A 24207-nucleotide genomic window follows, 5' to 3' on the forward strand; every position below is an offset into this window, starting at 1 on the left:
AGCGCTTTTACGGCAGCTCAAACCGTGAGTCCCGAGCGAGTCGACATGGGCACCACAATTGCAGTTGTGTGCAACACAAATATGAGCGCCCAAGCGAAGACCGATAGCGATGCGAAAAGAATCATCGTTGAGATGAATTCCCAGAGAAGGCGAAGGAAGCGCGTTCAGACAGGCGTCGGATTACTTTGAATTCAACGAAAGGAGCCGAGCACTATCGCGGTCGCTTGAGGCGGCTTGGGCTCGCAACAGACTTTCGGGGGTCTTTCTGTACTGGTGGTAGGCGATTTCAATCGTTAAACGCCTGATGGTTTGCTCGAAGAAGGGGAGGGGGATTTGCCCCCGTGAAGCATTTCCATTTCAAAAGAGCTTCGTCGAAAACGTGGTCTTGACCGATGAGAGAGCGTGGAAGGATGTCTCGCACCAAAGACGCCACACTAGAGGATGAAGATAAAAAGGCGGGAAGAGCGAGTTCGTTGGAGACTGGAAGTGACGACTGGACCCAGACCGGTTCATCCAGTAAAGTGTTGGTGACCTCTTGAAGAGCCGAGCGGAGGGTATCGTCGAAAGAAATAAGGTCTTCCCAACAAAGCCAAACGGGGCCACTTCGGAGAAGGTATGACAGCTTGGGTATGGCCAAAGAGTTTTTAAAGAGTTAAAACCCGTGGTGTGCCGACACCTGGTGGAGATTCTTAGCCATGACCTTCAAAGCCTGGATTTTATCACTCATGCAGGATGAAATCGCCTCATCAGAGAGGGGAGCGCCCAGGAGGACGTACCACGAACGGTCCACGATTTTGATGCCAGGGGCCATTGCTTCGAAAATAAATTTAAAATATTCCTCGCCACAATCGCCCGGGTTAAGTACTAGGAGTTCACATTTTGATGGATTTAGTTCTAGACCAACATCTTTAAGAAGGATGAGGTCGTTGAGGATTATGTTGGGGCGACTGCCCAGTGAGGAATCGTCAAGATACCAAATATTCAATTAGTATTATTATTATAATATAAATTAGTATTAAAAGCTCCAAAAAAATGGGAATTTCCATGTCAAAAAAGGGAAAAAGGGATTTTTCGTTTAATAAAATTATCGCAAGAGGAAAATTTTAGATATCAAATGTGGAAGCCCTGGTAAATTCAAGGTCTTTCTATTGACGATTGCGAACCTTGTTACCTTGGTTTGGCCATGGACTAATTATAGTACTTCGTAGTACATGGTTTGGCCTCAAGGTTGGTAAAAATACTGCGTATAATAGGTTTGGCCTCAGAGGAGTAAAGGAAGGATACTCACTAAATAACGTATTTAAAGTTTAATAGTTAATATTATAGAATGGGCAGGAAAGTAACAATATCAGTCGCGACTTTAAATCAATGGGCGTTGGATTTTGAAGGAAATTGTGCAAGAATCTTACAAAGTAATTGTTAAAATTTTAAGGAATTGACATTCCCAATCTATATTTATGTACGATCGGAAATGGTCTCGTGTTCTTTTCTCGGCTGTAGAAGCCGGACCCATGGACTAATTAATTAGTCCATGCCGTACCTCACAAAATAAAGGCTTATCATTTTCTTCAATTCCGGGTGTAAATGCTAATCAGAGTACCTATAATCGAGACCTTTCGTTCTGAAGGCGAAGTAAATGCATAATCGAATTAAACCAACAAATTTTTACAACCAAAATATCAAATTAAACAGTTTCCATTTCATATCAGGTAGTGGTAGTTAAAAAAATTGTTTGGTAAAATTTAAAAAAAGCATGAGAAGTAAATTATACGGTGAAGCTGGACTCGCGAAGCACCATTTTAGCTGCTACAAGGCGGCACCTTAAATAGACGTTACTAAGACCGATACTATAATCATAAGTCAATAAGGCAGAGAACCATATTCCGGATCAAATCAAATTACAAATTTGGTGAAATTAGGTAGATTCTTCCTCATATTAAAAATTTCACTTCAGATATGACTCATTATGATTTCAAAGGCTATGAAGACATTTAAATTCTTTCTCAATATAACCTTTAGTTAGACGTGGAGTACCTCTATTATTAGCATATTTTAATATAATGAACGTCTCAACCTTTTAAAGAAAAAAATATTGCCAATTACTGAAAATTTTATTAATTACTGAGAATTAGCCTAGCTGATTATTATTATTATTATTATTACTATTATTTATTATTAATTAGAAACAGACGCACCTCCCATATGTAATGGTGTTTTAACTCACACCATCTTGGTTTTGCGCCTATTACTGAATGCGTGTTAAGCTACAATAGTGTCCATTTAAAATAATTAATCGCACATCCATGTAGTGACTAGATCAGTGAAATGGGTACACTATAATTATTCTATCATTTAAGGCAAACCAGCTCATTTGGAAGACTTTGATAGTCTTGACTGGGTACCTTCACTTTTATTTGTGATACGATGAACATACCTGGGTGAAAACTCTGAACTACTCCTTGTGCGTTGAGTTTGCAAGTTCTCTCCCCATTGGTTAAAGGGGTTTTCCCCTGAGCTCTTCGGTTTCCCCTTCTATAAAAACTTGTTGAGGTTAATGGTAATAGTTAGTGTAGGGCAGGCCCGGGCAGCTAACCGGCAATTGCCGGTCAGATCGGGGCCGAAGTGGAAAAATTGGGCATTAATGGGAAATGAGGCCAACTACTAGCCAGTTCGGCCCTGGTGTAGGGAGCTGTTGGATCGTGTGGCATGAAGGGCTTGCCACCACCCTCCTACGCATTGTAACCGGGCCACCTGGATTAATGGCTTTAAAAGTTGCTTGATGACTTAGGCCTAAGGTGGTGTCTTGGGTATTATCCTAGCTAGCTGATTATTATTATTATTATTACCTCTCAATTTATTTCAACAATTCAATGCGAAAGAAAACAGCCACAGAAGTGGGGATGGTTGACTACGAATCGCCCGTAATTCATAATATTACCATTGATTTACAGACAGCAAAACCTAGCTATGAATTTAGAAACACACCAGAAAGCGCATTCATAACTCCTTAGCCTTGAGCTGTATAATTCATCCTCATATCTTTTTTCAAGTTTTGCTTTAGTCTACTCAGTCTAATGCTTAATTCGCCACTGTTTTATGTTTTGGGGCCTTTTGCATTATTCTCAGTGGTATATTGGTAAAAACTTAGGTGCAAACCGACCCTCCTCAGAAATAAAGGTATTCACATAGTTCCCAAAGCCTTCTGGGAAAACAGGTACGAACCAGCTCTAATACACCACTGATTATTCTGCTATTTATTTTTTACACAATACAAATTTTGTAAGTGATGTTAAGCCTCTCATTAATTAGTTGTACTAGTTTTATTTTGTACCATTAACAGTATTATGTTAATAAAAGTGAACAATTTACGGGTGAAGTGTAGTACAGCGGCCTCATCGAATTTGATATTAATTTTAGTTGCGCCTGATAGACCTTGTCACGTAGATGTCGAGGGTATTTTTTATTTTGGCCGCAAATGATTATTTAATTGTTTAACTTAATTTTTTTAATTTTAAAAATTTCTCATTTTCATTGAATTTTATATTAATTTTGGTTGCGCCTGATAGACATTGTCACGTAGATGTCGAGGGTAATTTTTATTTTGGCCGCAAATGATTATTTAATTGTTTAACTTAATTTTTTTAATTTTAAAAATTCACATTTTCATTGAATTTTATATTAATTTTGGTTGCGCCTGATAGACCTTGTCACGTAGATGCCGAGGGTAATTTTTATTTTGGCCGCAAATGATTATTTAATTGTTTAACTTAATTTTTTAATTTTAAAAATTTCTCATTTTCATTGAATTTTATATTAATTTTGGTTGCGCCTGATAGACCTTGTCACGTAGACGCCGAGAGTAATTTTTATTTTGGCCGCAAATGATTATTTAATTTTTTAATGTAATTTTAAATTTCTAATTTTTGGGTATTTGCACGTGTTTTGTTGTACTTATTTCCGTCGTGTGTTCGCCGGCAACACAGTTTCGGTGTCCTAATGAATTCCACGTGATATTCCCTTTTTGTATAAAATCAATTACAGTTTTTGTTCATTTTCTCGGTGTTTTCTATTATTGGGCCACTTTGTTTCTGGTTGAGTTTAAAGTATATACTTGATGCGTAAGGCTTGGTACTGTCCTCTAGGTCGCGTTATAGATGGCCCATCGCTTTTTTTAGTATGGGGTTGGGGAGGCGCTGCGCGCCCCCAGCGCTTGAGCGAAGCGAGTGCGCGGCGCCGTCAGGCGCCAATACGGGGAGTTTAGTAACGTCTTTTACGTGTTTTGGAAGTAATTATCTTCATCGGGTTGTCGCCTACACCACGGCTTGTTACTGTTTGTTTAGGTTTCCACTCTACTAACTTTTTAACATTAAGTTAATTAATTTAATTATCATTTTCGACCCAAAAACAAAAGTTTCGTAATCAACGCGTCAAGTGCTACATTCTCCGCCACCCAAAAATACAAAAACACTGTAATTTCCTACAACTAGTACATTTTTAACATTAAGTTAATTAATTTAATTATCATTTGCGGCCCAAAAAATTGTTTCGTAATCTACGCGTCACGCGTCAAGTGCTACATTCTCCGCCACCCAAAAATACAAAACCACGGTAATTCCCTAAAATTAGTACATTTTTAACATTAAGTTAATTAATTTAATTATCATTTGCGGCCCAAAAAAATTAGTTTCGTAATCTACGCGTCAAGTGCTACATTCTCCGCCACCCAAAAATTCAAAAACACGGTAATTCCCTAAAATTAGTACATTATTAACATTAAGTTAATTAATTTAATTATCATTTGCGGCCCAAAAAAAAATTAGTTTCGTAATCTACGCGTCAAGTGCTACAGTCTCCGCCACCCACAAATACAAAAACACGGTAATTCCCTAAAATTAGTACATTTTTAACATTAAGTTAATTAATTTAATTATCATTTGCGGCCCCAAAAAAAATTAGTTTCGTAATCTACGCGTCAAGTGCTACATTCTCCACCAAAAAAAAACACGAAATTACATGAGGCCGCTGTAGTGCAATTTTGCCCAATTTACTATTCCAAAATTTGTACTAAATGTGTTTAGATATATAGGCTGAACTTAAAAAGGAGTAGACGAATCATAAGTGTATAGTTATTATTTATTAAGTGTGTTATTTAGTGGAAATTATTATTATTGATGTGTGCAGTTAATTTCTCTGTTTACGCTCACTATGATGATGAACATGTATCACTCCGAATTACTTAGTCTCTCAAGTTCACCAAAAATGTTAGGTCATTCTAGAACTGATAGATGATTGAGTCACTTCATAAGCCTATCAACCCTAAGTTTGAATCGAAAGGCAGTGTTGGTTCAAGCAAACGACTGGCGAAAGTACAGCGCTAAATCCACCCGGTGGCGGAAAAGAGAAACGAAATGCGTCCCGCAATGCATGATGCCAGCTGCTTTGGTAAGAGAGAGGTGCGTAGAGAGAGAAAGGGGGAAGGAAGAAGCTTCAATTTATCTCTACCATGTGCCGATACTATCGCCTGATTTCTTCTTTTTCGCCCGTCCAGTGGTGGTACAAAGGGCGCTAAGCGCGTTTCAAACTTAGAGATTATAGGCTTATGGTCACTTATATGAAAGATACACTTACAGTTGACTGTAAAACTCATACTATATGAATCTTCCACCAGGTTTAACAGAAGCTATAGGTATGATTGAGGCTAGTTACATTAAAAACAAGCCATAGCGCTGGTTAGCAGACATATGTTTGATTTAGTTCGTACTCTTTTTACGGTTTTCAGATCAAAACGTAAATTTAAATTGAATTTTTTCAACATCCACATAAAATACCATTAATTTTAAACATTTAGACTATTAAAAGTGAGACCTACCTGAATAACAAATTAGGTATAAAAATTAAGTGTGATAAAAAAGTTTCTTTGGGATTGTAAAACTTCTTATTACTAAATTTGCAGTATGAAATTATTAACCCTAAAATATCTGTTTGTTCTACAGGTATTGATGAAGCAAAAAAGCAAGGTTCTAAATATCGAAGTGGACCCGAACTAGAGATACCGTAAAAATGCCTTTATAATAATCAATTGTCCTTTTTAATGAAATATTGTTATTTCATAGAGGCTATGGTTGCAATGACCATTTCTTGGAGAGTGACACGTTTCTACATTCCTGGGAAGTCCTAGTGAAACTCCTAAAAAGTGATGTATCGCAAGATATAATTGTTGATGTTGGAATGTATGTGTAACTTTCTAAGAAAGAGTTAACAGAATTAATAAGTATTATAATTTTTAGGCCTGTTCGACACAAAGGTGTTGCATACAACTGCCGCATCATTTTTTATAATAGGTAATTTTAATTTTTTTTTTAGTTTTGATGTGCAATATAAATTAAGATAAATGGCAGCAATAATGGTTTTTGAAAAAGGCTGCAGTTTGAACCAATTCTCCCACAAATGTTTGTGGCAGAATCTTCTTAAAGTACACTGACGCTGTATCTCATACCTTTGGTGGACTATGAACTAGATCCGGCCAGTTTCACGTCCTTTTTCCGAAAGCCACTATAGATTGAAGACATTTTAAAATCTACATAAAAATTAGGCAAAAAATTAAAAAACAGTGCAACTCTAATTAAAACAAGTGTTAATTGTTAAAAAGGGCCATCCAAATAGATTTGAATAGTTTCTTGATCAATAATACTCCCCGCTTTACCTCAACCAACCTTTGGGTTACATTCACAGAGACATGGGAGTGGCATTGGGATGTAAACCCAAAAGTTGGTGGATTGATTCCACCTCGAGGCGGTTGAATTTTTACTGGCTTAAGGATACTCTGTGCTCAAAAAAACTATTCAAATTAAATAAATCTTTCCTGTGCCTAAATAAATAATTTCTCAATAATATCCACATTAATTATTAATATCAGTCTTAGATTTTGAAAATATTTTTGAGCGTGGAAGTCCTGTAAGGAAAAAATGTCCAACTCATCCCAAATTTCAGTTACCAAATATGCTAGCCCTTTCTGACTTGTAATGGGTTTGCATGAAAAAGAAATAAATCTCTATGAAAATTTAGGAAAATCCTTCTAATTCGCCCTAAACTCATGATGTGTGATGATGGAAGTTATCGAGAAACACGCTGGTTTACTCCTTGGAAAAAAATTAGAATTGTGGAAGAGTTCTTTTTACCAAGAATGATACAGGAAATCACAGGACAAGTACGTTCTAACTTATCAGCTGTGAGAATTCCCCTTCTCTTTAATATTTTTTTGGCTATTTTACTAAACACTTTTACTTCAAAACCAATTTTTTTCTTTAATTAAAAGGTTTTTTACAGTTTAAACTCCAACTTTTATTTTACATTGAATTTTTGTTGGTGAAATATTTCAATGCACTATCTTTACATAGATTGTTTTTCTGATAAAACACTCTAACCCCAATATGTTTCTGACCCTGTACGGACACTTAATAATTTGAGTCATGAGTTAGAAATTCACACCTATTGAAAACTACCTAAAACCTGCAAAGTTACACGTTTCAATATTATGGCCTAAACAGCTCATAAGAGATTTATCACTAATTACTGAATCCTTTTGACCTTTCTAATTTGTTTCTTTATAAAAAATAGTACTTATTCTCACAGCCTATAAGACTACTACTAAAGTTCAAATTTGAACTTTAAAAGTAAAATTCCATTTTAGACCACAGTGCCAATTGGTGATGCTCTGATCTCAACCTTAGATACTTGCATTGGCTATGAGATATGCGAAGAACTATGGAATCCAAACAGGTCAGTTTCAAACCAATTATTAATAGAGTTTATCAGGAATCCATAATGCTACTTGGAATGAATAACAGCTTTGAATCCCCAATGATGAAAAGTAGCAGACAACTAACCTAAACCTGTGTATTTTTAATAACGAATCAAACGAGAGCTTTCCCGTCACTCAATTTTACGTCATTTAATGTTCCACCACAAAATACCCCAGAGGATATGGGGAGTTATTAATTCCAAGTAGCGTTATGGATTCCTGAGTTTATCAATAACAGCTTGCAAATAGTCATTTATTTTATAAACCTTTAGAGTCATGGCGTTATAATTAGAATAAAATAAATAATATAGTCATGAAGTATCCTGACTCTTTATTACCATTTTATTTTAATTTGCAAATATGATGTGTGATAACATTATGTCACAATGGGGTGAATTATGATAATGTTGTGTCAGAATGGGGTGAAGTTTGATAACAGGTGTTAGACGTTAAAAACTTTGCAATTATACTTTCAACTATACAAAACTTATATATTAGTGTTTATAGGCAAGTAGCCAAAAATAATTTTTATTGAAAATTAAGAAGATTTAAATTAGTTACACTCAAATTACCAGGATAGTAGATGCTTCGGAAACTAATAAACAAGGATTTTTTTTTAATGTTTAAGAAAAATTAACCTGTCCATCCTCAGATTTAACATTGATATCCCATCTTGAATACCGTGTCATTGATATAAGTTTTTTGGGATCAGGGTCCCTGTATGTCGCTCCTCAATGTAATACAAAACTATTTCTTATTTGCTTACTTTTAGTACTCATATACATCAATGCCTAGACGGAGCAGAAATTATTTTCAATGGCAGTGGATCGTACCATGAACTTCGAAAAGGATACATCTTATTTGATCTAACAAAATCTGCTTCTGCCAAAGTGAGAATAGCCTCTAATTGATTATATACAAATAACGATAAGTTTATAATAAGGTCCCTCTAAGTCAGAATCCAACGTAGATTGTATTGACCTCATATAAGCATTTTAGCGGTTACGATGTATGTGCCATCTTAAGTTGTGTTCCGGATGTTAGAAGATTCAGAGATTGTTAGTAAACTTAAATATTTTACATGCAATTCTTTACCCACTAACTTTGAAAATATTGTACCTCTTATCGTGAATTTCTTTAACTCACTTTTCTTTTAAATATAAGTTTAATTTGGTTAAATATATCCCACATCTAAATGCGGCTGCCATTTCATCTAACGCTTCTAAGGCATGGGCATAAAGATTTTCGATTATTCTATTTTTGCCATGAGGCTCTGCGCACTGTCTTCGCGGGAAAATATATTGTAAATCATAGTAGCAATGGAGGCCACCAGGCATCGTATGATACTCCTTAAGTTTCCCTTCATATAGGGTGTTTCATATCCAACTAAATTAACTTTGGTTCTGACTTAGAAGAACATTATTATAAACCTTTGAAATAACCAATATAATATATTTGTTCTATGGTAATTTTATCAGAGTGGTTGTATTTATGCCTTTTCAAATCTTCGTGGATGTGATGGAGAACGAACATACTACCAAGGATGTTCTAGCATTGCCATAAATGGCCAATTTGTGGCTCGTACAAAACAATTTGCTTTGGAAGATGTGGTAAGGCCTCAAAACTTGGCATTTATAAGTACCCTAGCTAACTTTTGACATATCAGTTGCCATTTTTTGGTCAAAATATACCATCTCAACATTAGTTCTACCCACCATCCCGTGCACCTAGGTTAAATAGTATGCATACACCCTTATTAATAACATGTAAATTATAATCCAACAACCATTTGTACACTGTTTAGGAGGTAGTCAGTGCAACGTTAGATTTGGAGGATGTGAGGGTTTATCGACATCAAATGAGAAGTAGAGATTCAATAGTAAAACTGAAATTATAATTTTATTTAAGTTCAAATGATGAACTAGTAAATATATTAGGCTGCATCGTCACCTGTTTATCCACGTGTTAAAGTCAACTGTGCTCTTTCCAAAGTGGATGATTTTGATGCACCTGGATTTGAACCAATAGAAATTGAGCTGCACACAGCAGATGAGGAGATTAGGTACGTTTGACCAGATGTTTTAAACGTGTTAATTAAGTTATTACAAAATATTTTTAGTTTAGGGCCTGCATGTTGGCTATGGGACTACCTAAGACGAAGTGGTCTAGCTGGTTTCTTTTTACCTCTAAGTGGGGGTGTTGATAGTTGTAGCACTAGTGTAATCGTGTACTCTATGTGCAACCTGGTTTGCAGAGCAGTTGCAAATGGAGGTAATTTTGACAAAAAGCTGTAATCAAAGGTTTCAAAAATAAAAGTTTTTTTTTATTTGTGATTAATTATCACTAGATGCCCAAGTTCTACAGGACATTCGTAAAATAACAAATGATCCTGACTACATTCCAAAAGACTCAAAAGAACTGTGTTCTCGCATATTTTTCACATGTTACATGGGAACAGAAAATTCTTCAAAAGAAACTAAAGGCCGAGCTAGTGATTTAGCCTCGCAAATTGGAAGGTATTCATGTGCCATTATGGAACTCCAACAGATCTAACTTTAAAAATATATATTTAGTTGCCACATGTCAATTGTGATAGATGTAGCAGTAGCTGCTGTTTTATCCGTATTTACGCTAGCAACAAAGTTTTCTCCTAAATTCAAAGTTCATGGGGGAAGTGTTCATGAAAATTTAGCCCTTCAAAATATTCAGGTTTCTAGTAGATTATTTAAAAGCTTCTCAAAAATGTTCTTCGTTCTAATGGAACTTTTTTAGGCGAGATTAAGAATGGTTTTTGCATACCTCTTTGCTCAACTTTTGCTGTGGTCCAAAGGCCGTCCAGGTAACCTCTTGGTATTAGGTTCCGCCAATGTGGATGAAAGGTAGAAAGTTACTGATTTAACAGCTGTAAGAATTTGTAATTTTTTATTGAAACAAATTTGTTTTTGTAGTTTAAGAGGTTATTTAACAAAGTATGACTGTTCAAGTGCTGATATTAACCCTATTGGTGGTATTAGTAAGACTGATCTTAAAGGATTTCTGGCCTATGCTGTTCATTTCTTTAATATTCCAGCAATAAAAAGGTAATTATAATGGTCCTAAATAACTTTTAAAGTATAATTCATCTATGTAATCCTCTGCATGTCAGAGTGTTAGTTGTACTAAATTTTCTTGATACAGTGTGGTTCAAGCTGTACCAACAGCTGAACTGGAGCCATTGATCAATAATGAAATAGTTCAAAGTGATGAGGTTAGATTTGTATATATCTTAATTAGGGCGTTAAAACATCAGCTACATTAGCGTAAAACTATCTCAGCTTCCAGAGAACAGCCAAAGATTTTATTATCTAAGTTGGTAAAAATTACTATCAGGTTTGGTTGATGCCAATAAATTCAATGTGGCTAGAACTCAAATTCAAAAATATGTAAATGTTGACTATAGCCAATTTCAGATTTTCATTCAATTACTTTTTTCTTGTCAAAACAAAAGTTATTTCAACTTTTGAAAACAGTTTTAACATTCACTAAGCCTTAGCTGAAATGTAAACAATTAGTTCACAGTTTATCATTTAGTAGATTATTCAAAATTGTAGTTGATGATTAAGGCCCATTTACGGATAGATATTCCAGTATTTATTACTTCATTGAAATGTTTCAGGTGGATATGGGTATGACATATCAAGAACTGAGTATTTATGGAAAGTTGAGAAAACAAAATGGTTGTGGTCCTTTGTCAATGTTTTGCAAACTGGTCTACTTATGGAGAAATTCATGCACACCAGCTCAAGTAATTTTTAAGAATTTGGGATCGACTGATTTAAAGTATAAAATAATATGTAACAGGTTGCTGAAAAGGTGAAATACTTTTTTAAGTATTATGCTATAAATCGTCACAAAATGACAGTTCTTACACCTTCCTATCATGCTGAGAGCTACAGTCCTGATGACAACCGTTTTGACCACAGACCTTTTTTGTACAACGTCAAATTTACATGGCAATTTGCAGCCATAGACAAACAGGTAAAATCTGCGCCATATAATGTTGTAAATTTAAATTTCTGATTTTAAAATTTTTACATCTCTAGGTTAAAAAGTTTGAGAAATCTATGTAATTAACATATATTCACTTTGTCTAGTCATAAACTTAAGCCTTGTTATGCTTGGGTCCCAGTGTTAATGAACTTTCACAGTGGACTCTTCAAATCTTGTGCCTTCACTTTTTCAAATATTTTAGTATTGGATATATAAATATTACCAGGAAACTACATATGTTCACATTTAGAATGTCTAAGGATCCATTGGCCAAATGTCACTATTGCGTATCAAAGATAATATAAACGTCCCTAGATTCGAAATCACTCTTAGTCAGTAGTGTTTACCCGCTTCCTGCTGGAACTACCAAAAAATTATCTCGATAGTTACTATGGTAACCAATAATAAATCGCTCACTGCAGTTCAGCAGTAAGCGATGGAGCCTGATTTTTCAATACTAAACCGTCAATTGAAAAGCTCTTTGTATTCAAATCTAGGATATAGAGTTCTATATTATCTTTGTGCATATAGAGAAATGGGTGGGGCTTAAACAATGCTAAATGTAATAACTTATATGTATTTTAGAAACCATTTTCTGAGAAGCACATGAGTTTTTTTGAGAATCAACAGGGCCAAAATAGTCTTACTTAGGCATTCCAAATGTATACAAAATATAGTATCCTGATATTACCTTTATGTGAAAGTAAAATTAATGTAATATTGACAAATTATATTTGGTCTCAGAATTTCTTTCTATGCATACTAACGCATAATTGTCTTAGAAACAGTTATTCATCAGGCATACCTCTGACTCCAAGATAAAGTCTGTAATTTAAAGGGCAACGCAAGTGAGCTGGCATTTGCGTGAATATGTATGCAAAGTGCGAAACTTATGGTAAACTCTGCGTGGTCTCGCTAGTACCGAGGGGGGGGTGTAGGGAGTTAAAAAGCACGTTGCTTTTTCTTTATTTTGCCACAGAGCTTGCGTTGCCCTTTAAGAAATTAAAGCAACAGTCAGCTCTATCGTTGCCACCTGTATTATGAAAAGGCCCCTGTTATTTGAAATGGCCATGAATCTATCCGAATCTTCCAAAAAATGACTTGTGGAGAGCGTGGAGCCATCTATTAATGGGAACGGAAGCCATTATAGAGTATTATATTTAGACCACTTTTACTCTACTTCGTGATCTTTAACCTAAATTATATATCCCATATAAAATATATTATAAACAATTAGTATAATTGAAAGTATTGACAAATTTACAAACGGCCATGAATCTATCCGAATCTTCCAAAAAATGACTTTCGTGGAGAGCGTGGAGCCATCTATTAATGGGAACGGAAGCTAAAATTCAAAATAGCGAAACAATAACATCATCAGAGAGCCATTATAGAGTATTATATTTAGACGACTTTTACTCTACTTCGTGATCTTTAACCTAAATTATATATTTACAAACGAGCCAATCAACATGAAGCATACTTTTATGTTCAGCCTTTTGGGTCAAAATGTAGCTTCAGCATCTTGTTTTGATTTCAACGCTAGCGACATCTGTTGAAAACAGAGCCACTTCACGTCGAGCCGACATTTGCTTTAAGGTTTCTGGTGTTCTAAGACTTTATGCATATCTGGTGAAACCCAATTTATCTCACCTTAAAGCAACTGTCGGCTCTATCGTTGCCACCTGTATTATAGAAAGGCCCCTGATATTAGAGATGGCAATGAATCTATCCGATTCTTTGGAAAAAAGCGACATTAGTGGAGACCGTGGTGCCATCTATTAATGTCCATGGAAGTTAAATACTAAATAGTAAAATTATAAAGTCGAAAGAGAGCCATTGTAGAGTATTATATTTAAACAACGTATACACTATTTAGAAGACTTTCACCTAAATTATATATCCCATGTAAAAATATTGTTTAAAATTGCTGTAATGTATGTTATTGACCAATTTACAAATGATCCAATCGACGTGAGTGGTAGCTATAACTATCGCATTTTCGGTCAAAATGTGGCTTAAGCATCTTGTTTTGATGTCGACGATAGCGACATCTGTTGAAAAAAGAGTTACTTGACATCGAGCCGACACTTGCTTTAATGGAAAAAAAGTTAAAATATTGTATATCATACCTACATCAGACCACACTTTGATAATTGTGCTAGTATCTGCAGTCTGTTAAATACATTTAAAATAATAAACTGTTAGATAGGACAACCACCACAATAGTCCCATGGGGAATTTTTAAGAATAGCACCTTTTGGTTTTTTTTGGTTTTTGTTTATGGTTTTAGGTGTATTATTTGTCAAGGATTACAGAAATGCCAAAAGGTTTAAGCGCAATGTATTATTTAGAAAGATATGAGGGTAAATTTTACTTTATGGGAACGGGTGCCGTAGAACACGCGACGGACGTATTAAGTCGCAAAAAGTGTGCAAACCATACTAAGCCTTTTGGAAACCAAAATTCGAATGTAGTAGAACTCGTGAAGTTGAAATCAGGTATCAATTCATTCTTTTGGACTAGACTACAATAAAATGAAATTATTTTCTAATATTTTGGACGTTTTTTGACATATCATTTTCGATTAAGCAAAACTATCTATACTTAATGCTTAAGGCTTGGTACTGCTCCTCTAGGTCGCGTTACAGACGGCCCAGCTTGATTAGCTAGTTTGGGGTTGGGGTGGCGCCGCGCGCCCCCAGCGCTCGAGCGAAGCGAGTGCGCGCCACCGTTAGGTGGCAATACTTAAAATACATCATCTATTGGTTTGAATATTAAGCAAGACTATCTATACTTAATGCTTAAGGCTTGGTACTGCTCCTAATCAATGGCCTCTCTACTAGGAAATTTCCTTTACAAAATTCCTACTTGGGAGGCCAATTCATACACCTTTTCCTATTCAATGGCCTCTCTACTAGGAAATTTCCTTTACAAAATTCCTACTTGCGAGGCCAATTCATACACCTTTTCCTAATCAATGGCCTCTCTACTAGGAAATTTCCTTTACAAAATTCCTACTTGGGAGGCCAATTCATACACCTTTTCCTATTCAATGGCCTCTCTACTAGGAAATTTCCTTTACAATTTCTTACTTGCGAGGCCAATTCATACACCTTCTCCCAATGAATGGCCTCTCTACTAGGAAATTTCCTTTACAAAATTCCTACTTGCGAGGCTAACTAAATTTCAATATTTTATACGATTATATATTTTCCCCACCCAAAGCCCCAATTTTCCCCCCAGATCCCGAAGTATGTTGGAAGAATTCGAAAATGATATGTCAAAAAACGTCCAAAATATTAGAAAATAATTTCATTTTATTGTAGTCTAGTCCAAAAGAATGAATTGATACCTGATTTCAACTTCACGAGTTCTACTACATTCGAATTTTGGTTTCCAAAAGGCTCAGTATGGTTTGCACACTTTTTGCGACTTAATACGTCCGTCGCGTGTTCTACGGCACCTGTTCCCATATAGTAAAATTTTTCCAGATATGATAAATATAAAATTGTTACTTACCGCCAATATTTATCTCGGAAAATACATAATATTTCGACATTTTTGTACGTATTGGGTAAGGTAGGACTGATGAAGAATTAGATTTAACGGCAAGATACTACAAAATTTAAATATAAAAAAAAGTGCTAAGTGAAATGTTTTTTACGGCGAATTCAATTTGTTTTTTTTATTAATTTTTTCTAATTGTTAATTAGTGGTCAAGGAATCTAAAAAAATAAAATTATTTTGCGGAAACATGTTTTTACAAGAAAATAAAGAAGCCAAAAAATTGGAATCTTGAAAAAATGGGCTTTTTAATGGTACTGCATTATACAAAGCTTTTGGGTAAAGTAGGACTGATGAAGGATAAAATTAGAAAATTTTTATTGAGAGCCACTGGTCCAGGGGGGTGAATTGGGAGAAAAATTTAAAATTAAGTAGGGAAAATAGGAAAATAAAATTTGGTTACGTTACTTACATAACATTTATTAACTTTAAAACAAGCAAGTATATCATAATATCACACATAATCATTTGTAACGCTAGATCCGAGGGGCTGATCACTCCGCGTAATCGGTGTACAGACTTTCTAAGAGTGGTTAGCCCCAAGGCTAGATCCCGCTCTCGTATAGGGTAGGAACATAGAAATCTCATAGGTAACTAGAATGCTGCCGTGTAACTGGCAAATGGGCCAAACGCCGTGGCAGACGATAGCCAGATCTCAGCCAATCAGAGCTCAAAGAGTGGTTCTGCCAAGAATTTAATGTCACCAGAGAGAATGACGTCACCTATCTCCCGCTATAGTAGCGGATCCAAGGAGGATTATTATCCTCCTTGGCGGAACCACTCTACGGCCTCTCATTGGCTGAAGGTTCAAGGCGAACTGGCGTCAAGCTCGGCCGTAGGTGGCAGCATTCTAGTTACCTATGAGATTTCTATGGGTAGGAAAACAGAGTTTCAAAAACGGCGTACAAATCATGTTTCAGAAATTTCCGTAAAATGTTTAATAAATATTTTTTTATTAAATTGAGAGCCCTGGCGGCCCGCAACCCCCGTTCGAATGATTTATTTTAAGAGCCCACCTATTTTTATTAAGAGCCATTGGCCCGAAGACTCCCGCTAATTCCAAGTCTGCTTGCGCCCGTCCCGACCTTTAAACTTTTTTAACGAGTTAAGTGTGAAATTCGTAGAAGGGGTGGTGCCTTGGGTATTAGCCTAGCTGATTACTATAATTAATGTGAATGAAAGGGACTTCGTAGAAAAGAAGGTTTAGTTGGGATTTTTAAGTAGTTCAGGACTTTTTAGTTTCACATCGAATATATATTCGAAGTGACACTATTGCTATAGACGGATGTCGTTAAGTGTTGTTTGTCGTCGGCGTCGTGGAAAGCGACGACATGGTAGATGGAGCTACACATAGAGCAGTTACTTTGGCGGGAAGTTTGAATTATTGCAGTTAGTTTGGCGGGATAAGCTAGAATACGATTATAATTGGCGGGAAGTTTGAATTATTGCAGTTAGTTTGGCGGGATAAGCTAGAATAGGATTATAATTGGCGGGAAGTTTGAATTAGACAATTTCTTTCGTTATGCTAGAATAAGAAGTTGGAATCAGACAATTTCTTTCGATATGCTAGAATAAGAAGTTTGAATTAGACAATTTCTTTCGATATGCTAGAATAGGATTATAATTGGCGGGTGGCGGGAAGTTTGAATTAGACAATTTATTTCGATATGCTAGAATAGGATTATAATTGGCGGGATGTTTGAATTATTATTATTATTATTATTGTTAGTGAAAGGGGTGAAGGGCCAAGGACCCATTCGCGCACTCCGACCAGAGGTCCATTGTGCAACCCCGAACCTTAAGACTTAAAAAGCCCGATATCCGACACAAAATGGAGAATCCTTTTGGCCGGTATATTGTAGAAATCAGAAGTTTCCAGTTGATGCATACCAAGATGCTCGAATCTTTGGGCCGCGTAGTAATCGCACCTACAAAGCACATGAGAGGCGGTTTCCTCCTCAACCTGACAAGCCCTACAGATTGGATCATCACTGATACCAATCAGGTAAAGGTGTCTGTTAAGGAGACAGTGACCTGTAAGTAGGCCAACGACCAGCCTGATATTAGATTTGGAGAGCGAGAGCAGCTCCTTAGCTCTCTGCCTAGAGGGGCCAGAGATAAACTCTTTAGCCTGCCTTTGGCCATCCATCTCAAGCCAAAGCTTGAGTTGACGGTCTGTCATGGAGTTAGAGATAAGGCCGCGAACTATGCCAGAGGGGATAGGAACTGCAGGTTCGGGACCAAAGAACCCAGCCTCTGCCCCCTTCTTGGCCAGGACATCAGCCTTCTCATTATCATAGTACCCCCGATGGCCAGGAACCCAATAGAGTTGAACTTTATTGTTGGTACCTAGCTCCGAGAGGAGATTCAAACAGCTGAACACCAGTTTTGAAGAAACCTGAAACTGGTTGAGAGCCTTGAGGGCTGCCTGACTATCCGAATAAATTTGGATAACCTTGCCATGAAGCTTCTTTTTGAGACAAAAGTCAACACAGAAGCAGATAGCGGCAATTTCCGCCTGAAAAACGCTAGCATAAACACCAAGGCTTTCAAAGAAGCCGAGATTGCTAGTAAGACAATACATACCCGAACCAGACCCATCGGTAAACCAGACGATTTCTCCTCTGGCCCCGAGGGTACTATGGTTGGCCCACTCCGTACGGCTTGTATAATAAGTATTGAAAGACTTACTAAAATGCAGCTTCGTAGCCATCATATCAGAACCCATTAGGTAGACAGGTAACTGACATGAAATGTCCCGATAGATCTTGGTGTGGCTATTAACCCAAATATTCGCCTTCCACCAACCATTCTGGTTGAGCCTGTAGGCTCCCATGGCAGCAGCTTCTTCTATAAAAAGATGAAGAGGAAGAATGTTCAGGAGAATTTCTAGAGAAGCACTTGGGGCTGTTCTCATAGCTCCTGTGATGCTGACACAAGCCAGCCTTTGAAGGGTGCGCAGATCACTCTGCACAGTCTTAATTTGGACTCTAGGCCACCAGACCACTGCAGCATAAGAGAGCAATGGTCTGATGATCATGGTGTACAGCCAGAAGACCACTTTAGGGCTAAGACCCCAAGACCTGCTGACTGCACTCCTGGTGCTCCAAAGTAACATCTTAGCCTTCTTAACTATAGAGTCAAGGTGGGGCTTCCATGCTAGTTTGTTGTCAAGAATAACACCGAGGTACTTCACCTCCGTGCTTTCGCTCAAAATAGTTCCAAATAAGGAGATATTATTAAAAGAGTTTTGCAGCCTTTTACGAGTAAAAGGAACAAGAACCGTTTTATTAGGATTAACCGTAAGATCAACTTCCCTGCACCAGTTTTCTACTGATGCAAGAGCCCTTCTCACTAAATCGCTAATAGTATTGGGGAACTTACCCGTGAAGATGATGGCGATATCGTCGGCATAGCCGAAGCAGCGACACCCATCCCTGTTTAGCCTCACCAAAAGCTCATCCACAACCAGGCACCACAGCAGAGGTGATAAAACACCACCCTGCGGGCAACCACGGCTGGTGGCGATCATAAGGGATTCACCAAGCAGAGAGGATACCACCACACGATTCGTCAGCATAGCTTTGATCCAGAGACACAGAGTGTCATTAATGCCAAAGCGCTTTGCAGCCTTCATGATGACTGCGCTGGACCCCTTATCGAAGGCACCCTCAATATCAAGGAAAACTGCTAACGCTATTTCCTTATAGTTGATAGCCCTTTCAATGCAATTAGTTATGCCATGAAGGGCAGTCTCAGTAGATTTACCTTTTTGGTAGGCATACTGAGCCGTTGAGAGAGGAGAATGAGGAATAACCTCCCCCCTGATATAGTTGTCTACCAATTTTTCCAGAATCTTTAGAAAAAAGGAAGTCAAACTGATTGGCCCTGAAGGCCTTAGCGTCGAGATAATTAGATTTCCCCGGCTTTGGTATAAAAATCACCCTAGAAAGTTTCCAGGTGCTAGGAATATATCCAAGGGCAATGCAAGCCCTATAGATTCTACTCAACATCGGGCAGATAATATCAATGCTCTCTTGCAGCAGAATGGGAATTATCCCATCCGGCCCCGGAGACTTATAAGGCTTAAAAGACTTTATTGCCCAGATAAGTCTGGAGTGCGTGACAATTTTGTTTGCCACCGCCCAATCCTCCCTTTTGGTACGTGCAATCCTAAAGGGAAGGGGGTCAGAATCAGTACTGTTTGAAAGTGTACATCTAACATATGAGTTAGAGTCTCCTTACCCGACGAAGAATGGCTACCATCTTTCAACTTAATAGTGTCAAGATGTTTAGTCTTATCGTTGGCCATAATTTTCATTAACTTTGCCGTGCTGGGAATATCAGAGATATTTTCACAGAAATTCCTCCACGAGTCCCTCTTGGCCTCGCGGATGGCCTTATGGTACGCAGTGAGGGTGTGCTTGTAGGCAACCCAATCACCCGACCTTTTAGCTTTGTTAAAAAGCCTCCTAGTTTCTTTGCGAAGTTTGCCAATCTCGTGGCTCCACCAAGGAACTAACCTTGGTTGGTTGGCAGACTTCACCGGACAGTTGCGGTGGTAGGAGTCGATAATGGCATGTTGCATGCGATCAACAGCCAAATCAAAATCCAGCACCGATGACAGCCTAGGCTTATCATCCTTCAGATGAAGATTTAGATCATCCCTAAAACCAGGCCAATTGGTTCGCCTGGGATTGCGAAGTTCGGTATAAACCGGAACCACATTCATCCTGACTTTATAGCAGATGTGTCTGTGATCCGACAGTGATGGTGCACTAAACACATGCCAGTCATTAATTAGCGCTGCGACATTTTCTGTGCACAGCGTGAGATCAATGACCTCACTTCTATTACGAGTAACAAAAGTTGGTTCATTGTTCCTTTTAAGAATATGAAGTTTTGTACTAACCACATATTCCATTAGTTTATCACCACGATCGTTGCAGTCACTGCTGCCCCAGATAACATGGTGAGCGTTCGCATCACAAATTCACAACCTATAATGAGTTTCTTTCCCGACCTCTCACAGTGGTTTACCAGATTGGTTACCTCCTGTGATGGTGGGGGCAGAGCATCATCATAAGGAAAGTAAGCAGAAGTAAGCGTCAATTCATCATTCCCACCAGCGATAGGGGAAATGATATTAACCACGGCAGTGTCCCTAGAGAGATAGATTGAAAGCGGAAGGGCATGAATTTCCTTACGTACCAATACACAAGCTCTAGGTGAGACGGAATTATAGTCATAATAGACATTACCTGCACTATTAAGACCAAGAATTTTACCCTTGGCAATCCAAGGTTCCTGAATAAGAGCAACATCAATTTGCTCCTTAGCAAGCCTACGACAAAGTACAGCGGAGGCTGCCTTGCAGTGATGAAGATTTATCTGCACCACCTTAATGCTCATGGCCACAGGCCTAGATTGGAGGTTGACCGATGTCACCTTCCCCTCCAGCGGGGGGTGTGGAGACCACACCACTCCCGCTGGTTGGGTTAGCACCAAGGTTCATAAATACGCTAATAAAGGTTGCCTACTTAGCGGGGTTTTCATTTTCCCGTCGTCTGCTCTTCGGTCTTCTACGCCAGCTATGACGTCAGTGGGAAGCCTAAAGACTTGATGCAACCTTTACTGTGTGTCGACATTGCTTTCTTAAAGGTTTTTTAAAGCATCGTTTTCAATTAAAATTACCTTTATATATGCTAATAAATAAACTGAATAGTCTTATATGATTTGCACTATCTAAAGTACAAATGCGCTGAAGTTTTCATTATTTAAAGGTGTCTAAAAGAGGAAGGTCTATTTATGTTTTTGGGAAAAACTCGAGTATTAATAATTCAATTCAATGTAAAACGAGCGATATCTCAATTATCAAAGTATTTAATTATAATTATTTATTAAACTTAAATAAAATATTTCAGTTTTAAGAATATAAAAGGAAAATTTATTCACAAAGTTATTAGAAATCACTTAATTATATAAATATTACAAATAACTATTGATCAAACTTCAATTTTAGTAGAGTTGTAACTACTGATTATATGTAGTTAAATATAAAGATTGAGATCAAAACAATAACTAAATACTTTTTTCTCAAGAGTCCAGGTAGGGGCTAGGGTCAGAAGACCGAAGAGCCCGAGAGTTAAGATATAAATAGGAAACCACATGGGTGGTTAAATTCAATTACAAAAAGTGACATTTGACAATTTTTTCTTGAAGGATAATTTTAACGAGTCACATTTAGAGTGCCGGAGTCATAGCTTACGACTGTTGCCTCTCGTTCTGAAGGTAGAGACCAAATATAAAAATAAGATTGATTCGGATCATGGAGGAGCTTGTAGAGGGTAACCAGATCAAGAACTAATTAAGGGAAGTTAGTCTACCTGAACGAGAAAAATTTTTAAGCACGAATTTTGAGCTTAAGAGCTGCCTAAGTACACACTTTTACCATTATTATCTTTATTATATCTGAAATAGAGATTCACATCGGTTGCTTATGCAGCTAGCCAATGACAATTTATTTCGCTCAGTAGGTCCCCTTGGGTTAGCACCACCAGTCTCCCCCACCATTGCTCCATCTGGCTGAGCCACCATGTCTTGGACCTCTTCACCGTCCGAGACACTGAGGTTTTTGATGTCCTCTGTCAGCGTATCCCCTTCCGAATAATCGCTGAGCAGAGGCTCTAGTTCCTCTAGTCCTGAAATGACCGAGTCGTTAGACTGGTATTCATTAATAGGTGTAGGATTAACCACACCCTCTTCAGTACTTACGACTGGGGTTTGATTTGGGTGACTGAGTATCTTAAAGATACCCCTGTCCAACCCTGTCTGTGCAGCAAATCCTGCCGCTTTGATAGCGTCGACCGACTCACCATCCATCAGAAAAATCCAACGGATGGCAGCCGGTTCCTCGGACTTGCCCAGAACCTTCCACAGCTTGTGTTCAGCGCACCGTTGAAAGTTTGAAGACGCCTTAGAAGAACTTTAGGGTCCTTCGTCCAGACGTCCCTCGTACGGAGAGCGACCTTAAAAGGTTTCGGCAGGTCACTGGCCTTTGTTACCAAAAGCCTTGTTCCCTGGAGAACCTGTTCGTTACGGTCGAACTCCTGACTTAACCATTTACCTGTGAAGTCATCCTTGCACAGGTAAACCGGGGCACCTCCTTTCAGCTGGAATTGCAGGAATTGAGGAAGAGGGTTACCCGCGGGTATCCCGTCTATCCTCTCCAGAACTCCAAGCTGGATGGCGCCCACTTCTGCCTCGGTTAAGCCGTTCGAGGGAAAGCATTCTTTTATGATGGCCATCCGCGTCGAACCCACAGCTTCGCTGAAGGTCAGTGGCTTGGACTTTTTGGCAGCCTGTTGTTGAGAACTTGGAGTCTTGGTCCGACTCCCTTGTTCTCTTGTTTGAAGAGGAGTTACCCTTTGAAGAGTCGTCTACCTCCTTCTTGTTTGTCTTACGACGCCTGTTCCTCTTGCGAGTACGGGCATTAGAAGCACTTACCTTGCTTCCCTCCGTCGGGGTACTGTCTTTGGTTGACTCCGGATTCTGATGCTGGGTACTACCGGAGGCAGACCCTAGCACCATGGGCTCGGTATCTTCCAAGACAGACCCACGACCTGAACTTGTGGAAGGGAGGGTAGTATGCTGAGATACACCCTTCCCCTGGCTAGAGCAGGGTGCTGTCAGAGACAGACCCTTGCCCGATGGTTTTTTGTTTGGTTTTTTTTTGTTATTGGAATTCATAAAAGATCCCACGAGAAAAGAGGAAAGTAAAAAGTCACCGCCCTTAATCCTCTGTCCGGGCGGAAGGCTAAAATACAACGGGGTGTCGCCTGGTTCCCCGAGGGATCGTTCACGATACTGTATTTTCGCTTCCCCAGTACCACTCAGCCCTCAGCACGATACCTCACACCTTAGCTTAAGGAAGAAGCAGAGCCTTAGTTGGCCAGCATGAAGGGTTGCCCCTCCACCTGTTACTCCCTTCCACCACGAAGAGGTACAAGGTTGCAGTTTATGAAAGGGATGTTTGAATTAGATAACTTCTTTCGATATGTTATAATAGGAATATTTTTCGACGTTGTAAATTAATTATATTGGTTTATAATTGCACGTCGTAAGACATCGAAGGTAGCTTAACTATTTCAACTTTGATACTTTGCGTCGATGTGAAACTAATTATCCGGCTGGGCCAACTTGTTGCTACGCGTGTTACGTTTTTGCTACGCATGTTGCGTTCTTGCTACAGCGTTTACCTTTCTTACATACAAATCTGATCTAATTTATGAAAACTAACATTGAAGCCGGGTTTTAAAGCTAGTTACTTCTAAAGATGAATTGAGTGTTTTTTTAATCAATATTGTTCTGATTTAAAAATTTAACATTATATTGAAAAAGTAAGCGTTAGTTTTTATTCTGAAATTTTCAACTTTTACTAGCCCTTAATTCACAAATTTGCTACCCAGTGGGAGTAATTTTCTTACGTTCTTGAAAAGTATGTAATTAAAAATTTACCATAGAGCAATTCACTTTGATGATAAAGTTTGCACCCTTGATCGATTAAACCATGATTAAGATTATAGGAATTAAATCCAGATTAAAAAAATTAAATCTAGATTAAATCAGATTTAAATTTTTATCGTAATTAACACGATTTAATAATAATAATAATAATAGCTTTTTATTGGAACACCTTTTAAGTTTTACACTGGTTTTCAATAGGGTCCGAATTATTAATTAATACTTAATACATGTAAGAATAAATTAATAGACAATGGTAATTTGATGAATTTAAAATATTTCAATGA

The 24207-nt window shown here is 37.8% G+C and overlaps 1 protein-coding gene across 4 annotated transcripts; it reads left to right on the forward strand.

Annotated features, from left to right (window-relative positions):
* The first annotated feature begins 1123 nt into the window (after nucleotides 1–1123).
* Nucleotides 1124–12411, forward strand: Nadsyn (NAD synthetase). 4 transcript variants are annotated; one of them, XM_090165682.1, is made up of 20 exons: nucleotides 1124–1197; nucleotides 1280–1412; nucleotides 5994–6054; nucleotides 6114–6230; nucleotides 6288–6341; nucleotides 7066–7207; nucleotides 7691–7779; nucleotides 8574–8691; nucleotides 9280–9411; nucleotides 9606–9680; nucleotides 9739–9863; nucleotides 9921–10072; nucleotides 10149–10317; nucleotides 10375–10510; nucleotides 10574–10680; nucleotides 10750–10881; nucleotides 10979–11048; nucleotides 11457–11585; nucleotides 11642–11818; nucleotides 11884–12411. In XM_090165682.1, exons 2-20 carry the CDS (start codon nucleotides 1328–1330, stop codon nucleotides 11908–11910), a joined length of 2097 nt encoding a protein of 698 aa, XP_090021808.1. In that variant the 5' UTR covers nucleotides 1124–1197; nucleotides 1280–1327; the 3' UTR covers nucleotides 11911–12411. The 4 variants fall into 4 exon arrangements, with proteins under 4 accessions (XP_090021808.1, XP_090021810.1, XP_090021807.1 ...); XM_090165684.1 differs by lacking the exons at nucleotides 1124–1197; nucleotides 1280–1412 and adding an exon at nucleotides 1198–1227; XM_090165681.1 differs by lacking the exon at nucleotides 1124–1197 and having other exon boundaries at nucleotides 1236–1412.
* The last annotated feature ends 11796 nt before the right edge of the window (nucleotides 12412–24207 follow it).

Source organism: Leiobunum rupestre, chromosome 2, assembly GCF_980474605.1.
Source record: "Leiobunum rupestre chromosome 2, qqLeiRupe1.1.hap1, whole genome shotgun sequence".
Classification (NCBI taxonomy): domain Eukaryota; kingdom Metazoa; phylum Arthropoda; class Arachnida; order Opiliones; family Sclerosomatidae; genus Leiobunum; species Leiobunum rupestre.

What these genes read in the sequence shown, in the direction of transcription:
- Nadsyn (XM_090165682.1), top strand. Translation starts at nt 1,328, where the DNA reads ATGGGCAGGAAAGTAACAATATCAGTCGCGACTTTAAATCAATGGGCG. An exon ending in GGACCCGAACTAGAGATACC is followed by an intron (nt 6,055 to 6,113) that starts GTAAAAATGCCT and finishes GTTATTTCATAG; the next exon opens with AGGCTATGGTTGCAATGACC. An exon ending in TAGCCCTTCAAAATATTCAG is followed by an intron (nt 10,511 to 10,573) that starts GTTTCTAGTAGA and finishes GAACTTTTTTAG; the next exon opens with GCGAGATTAAGAATGGTTTT.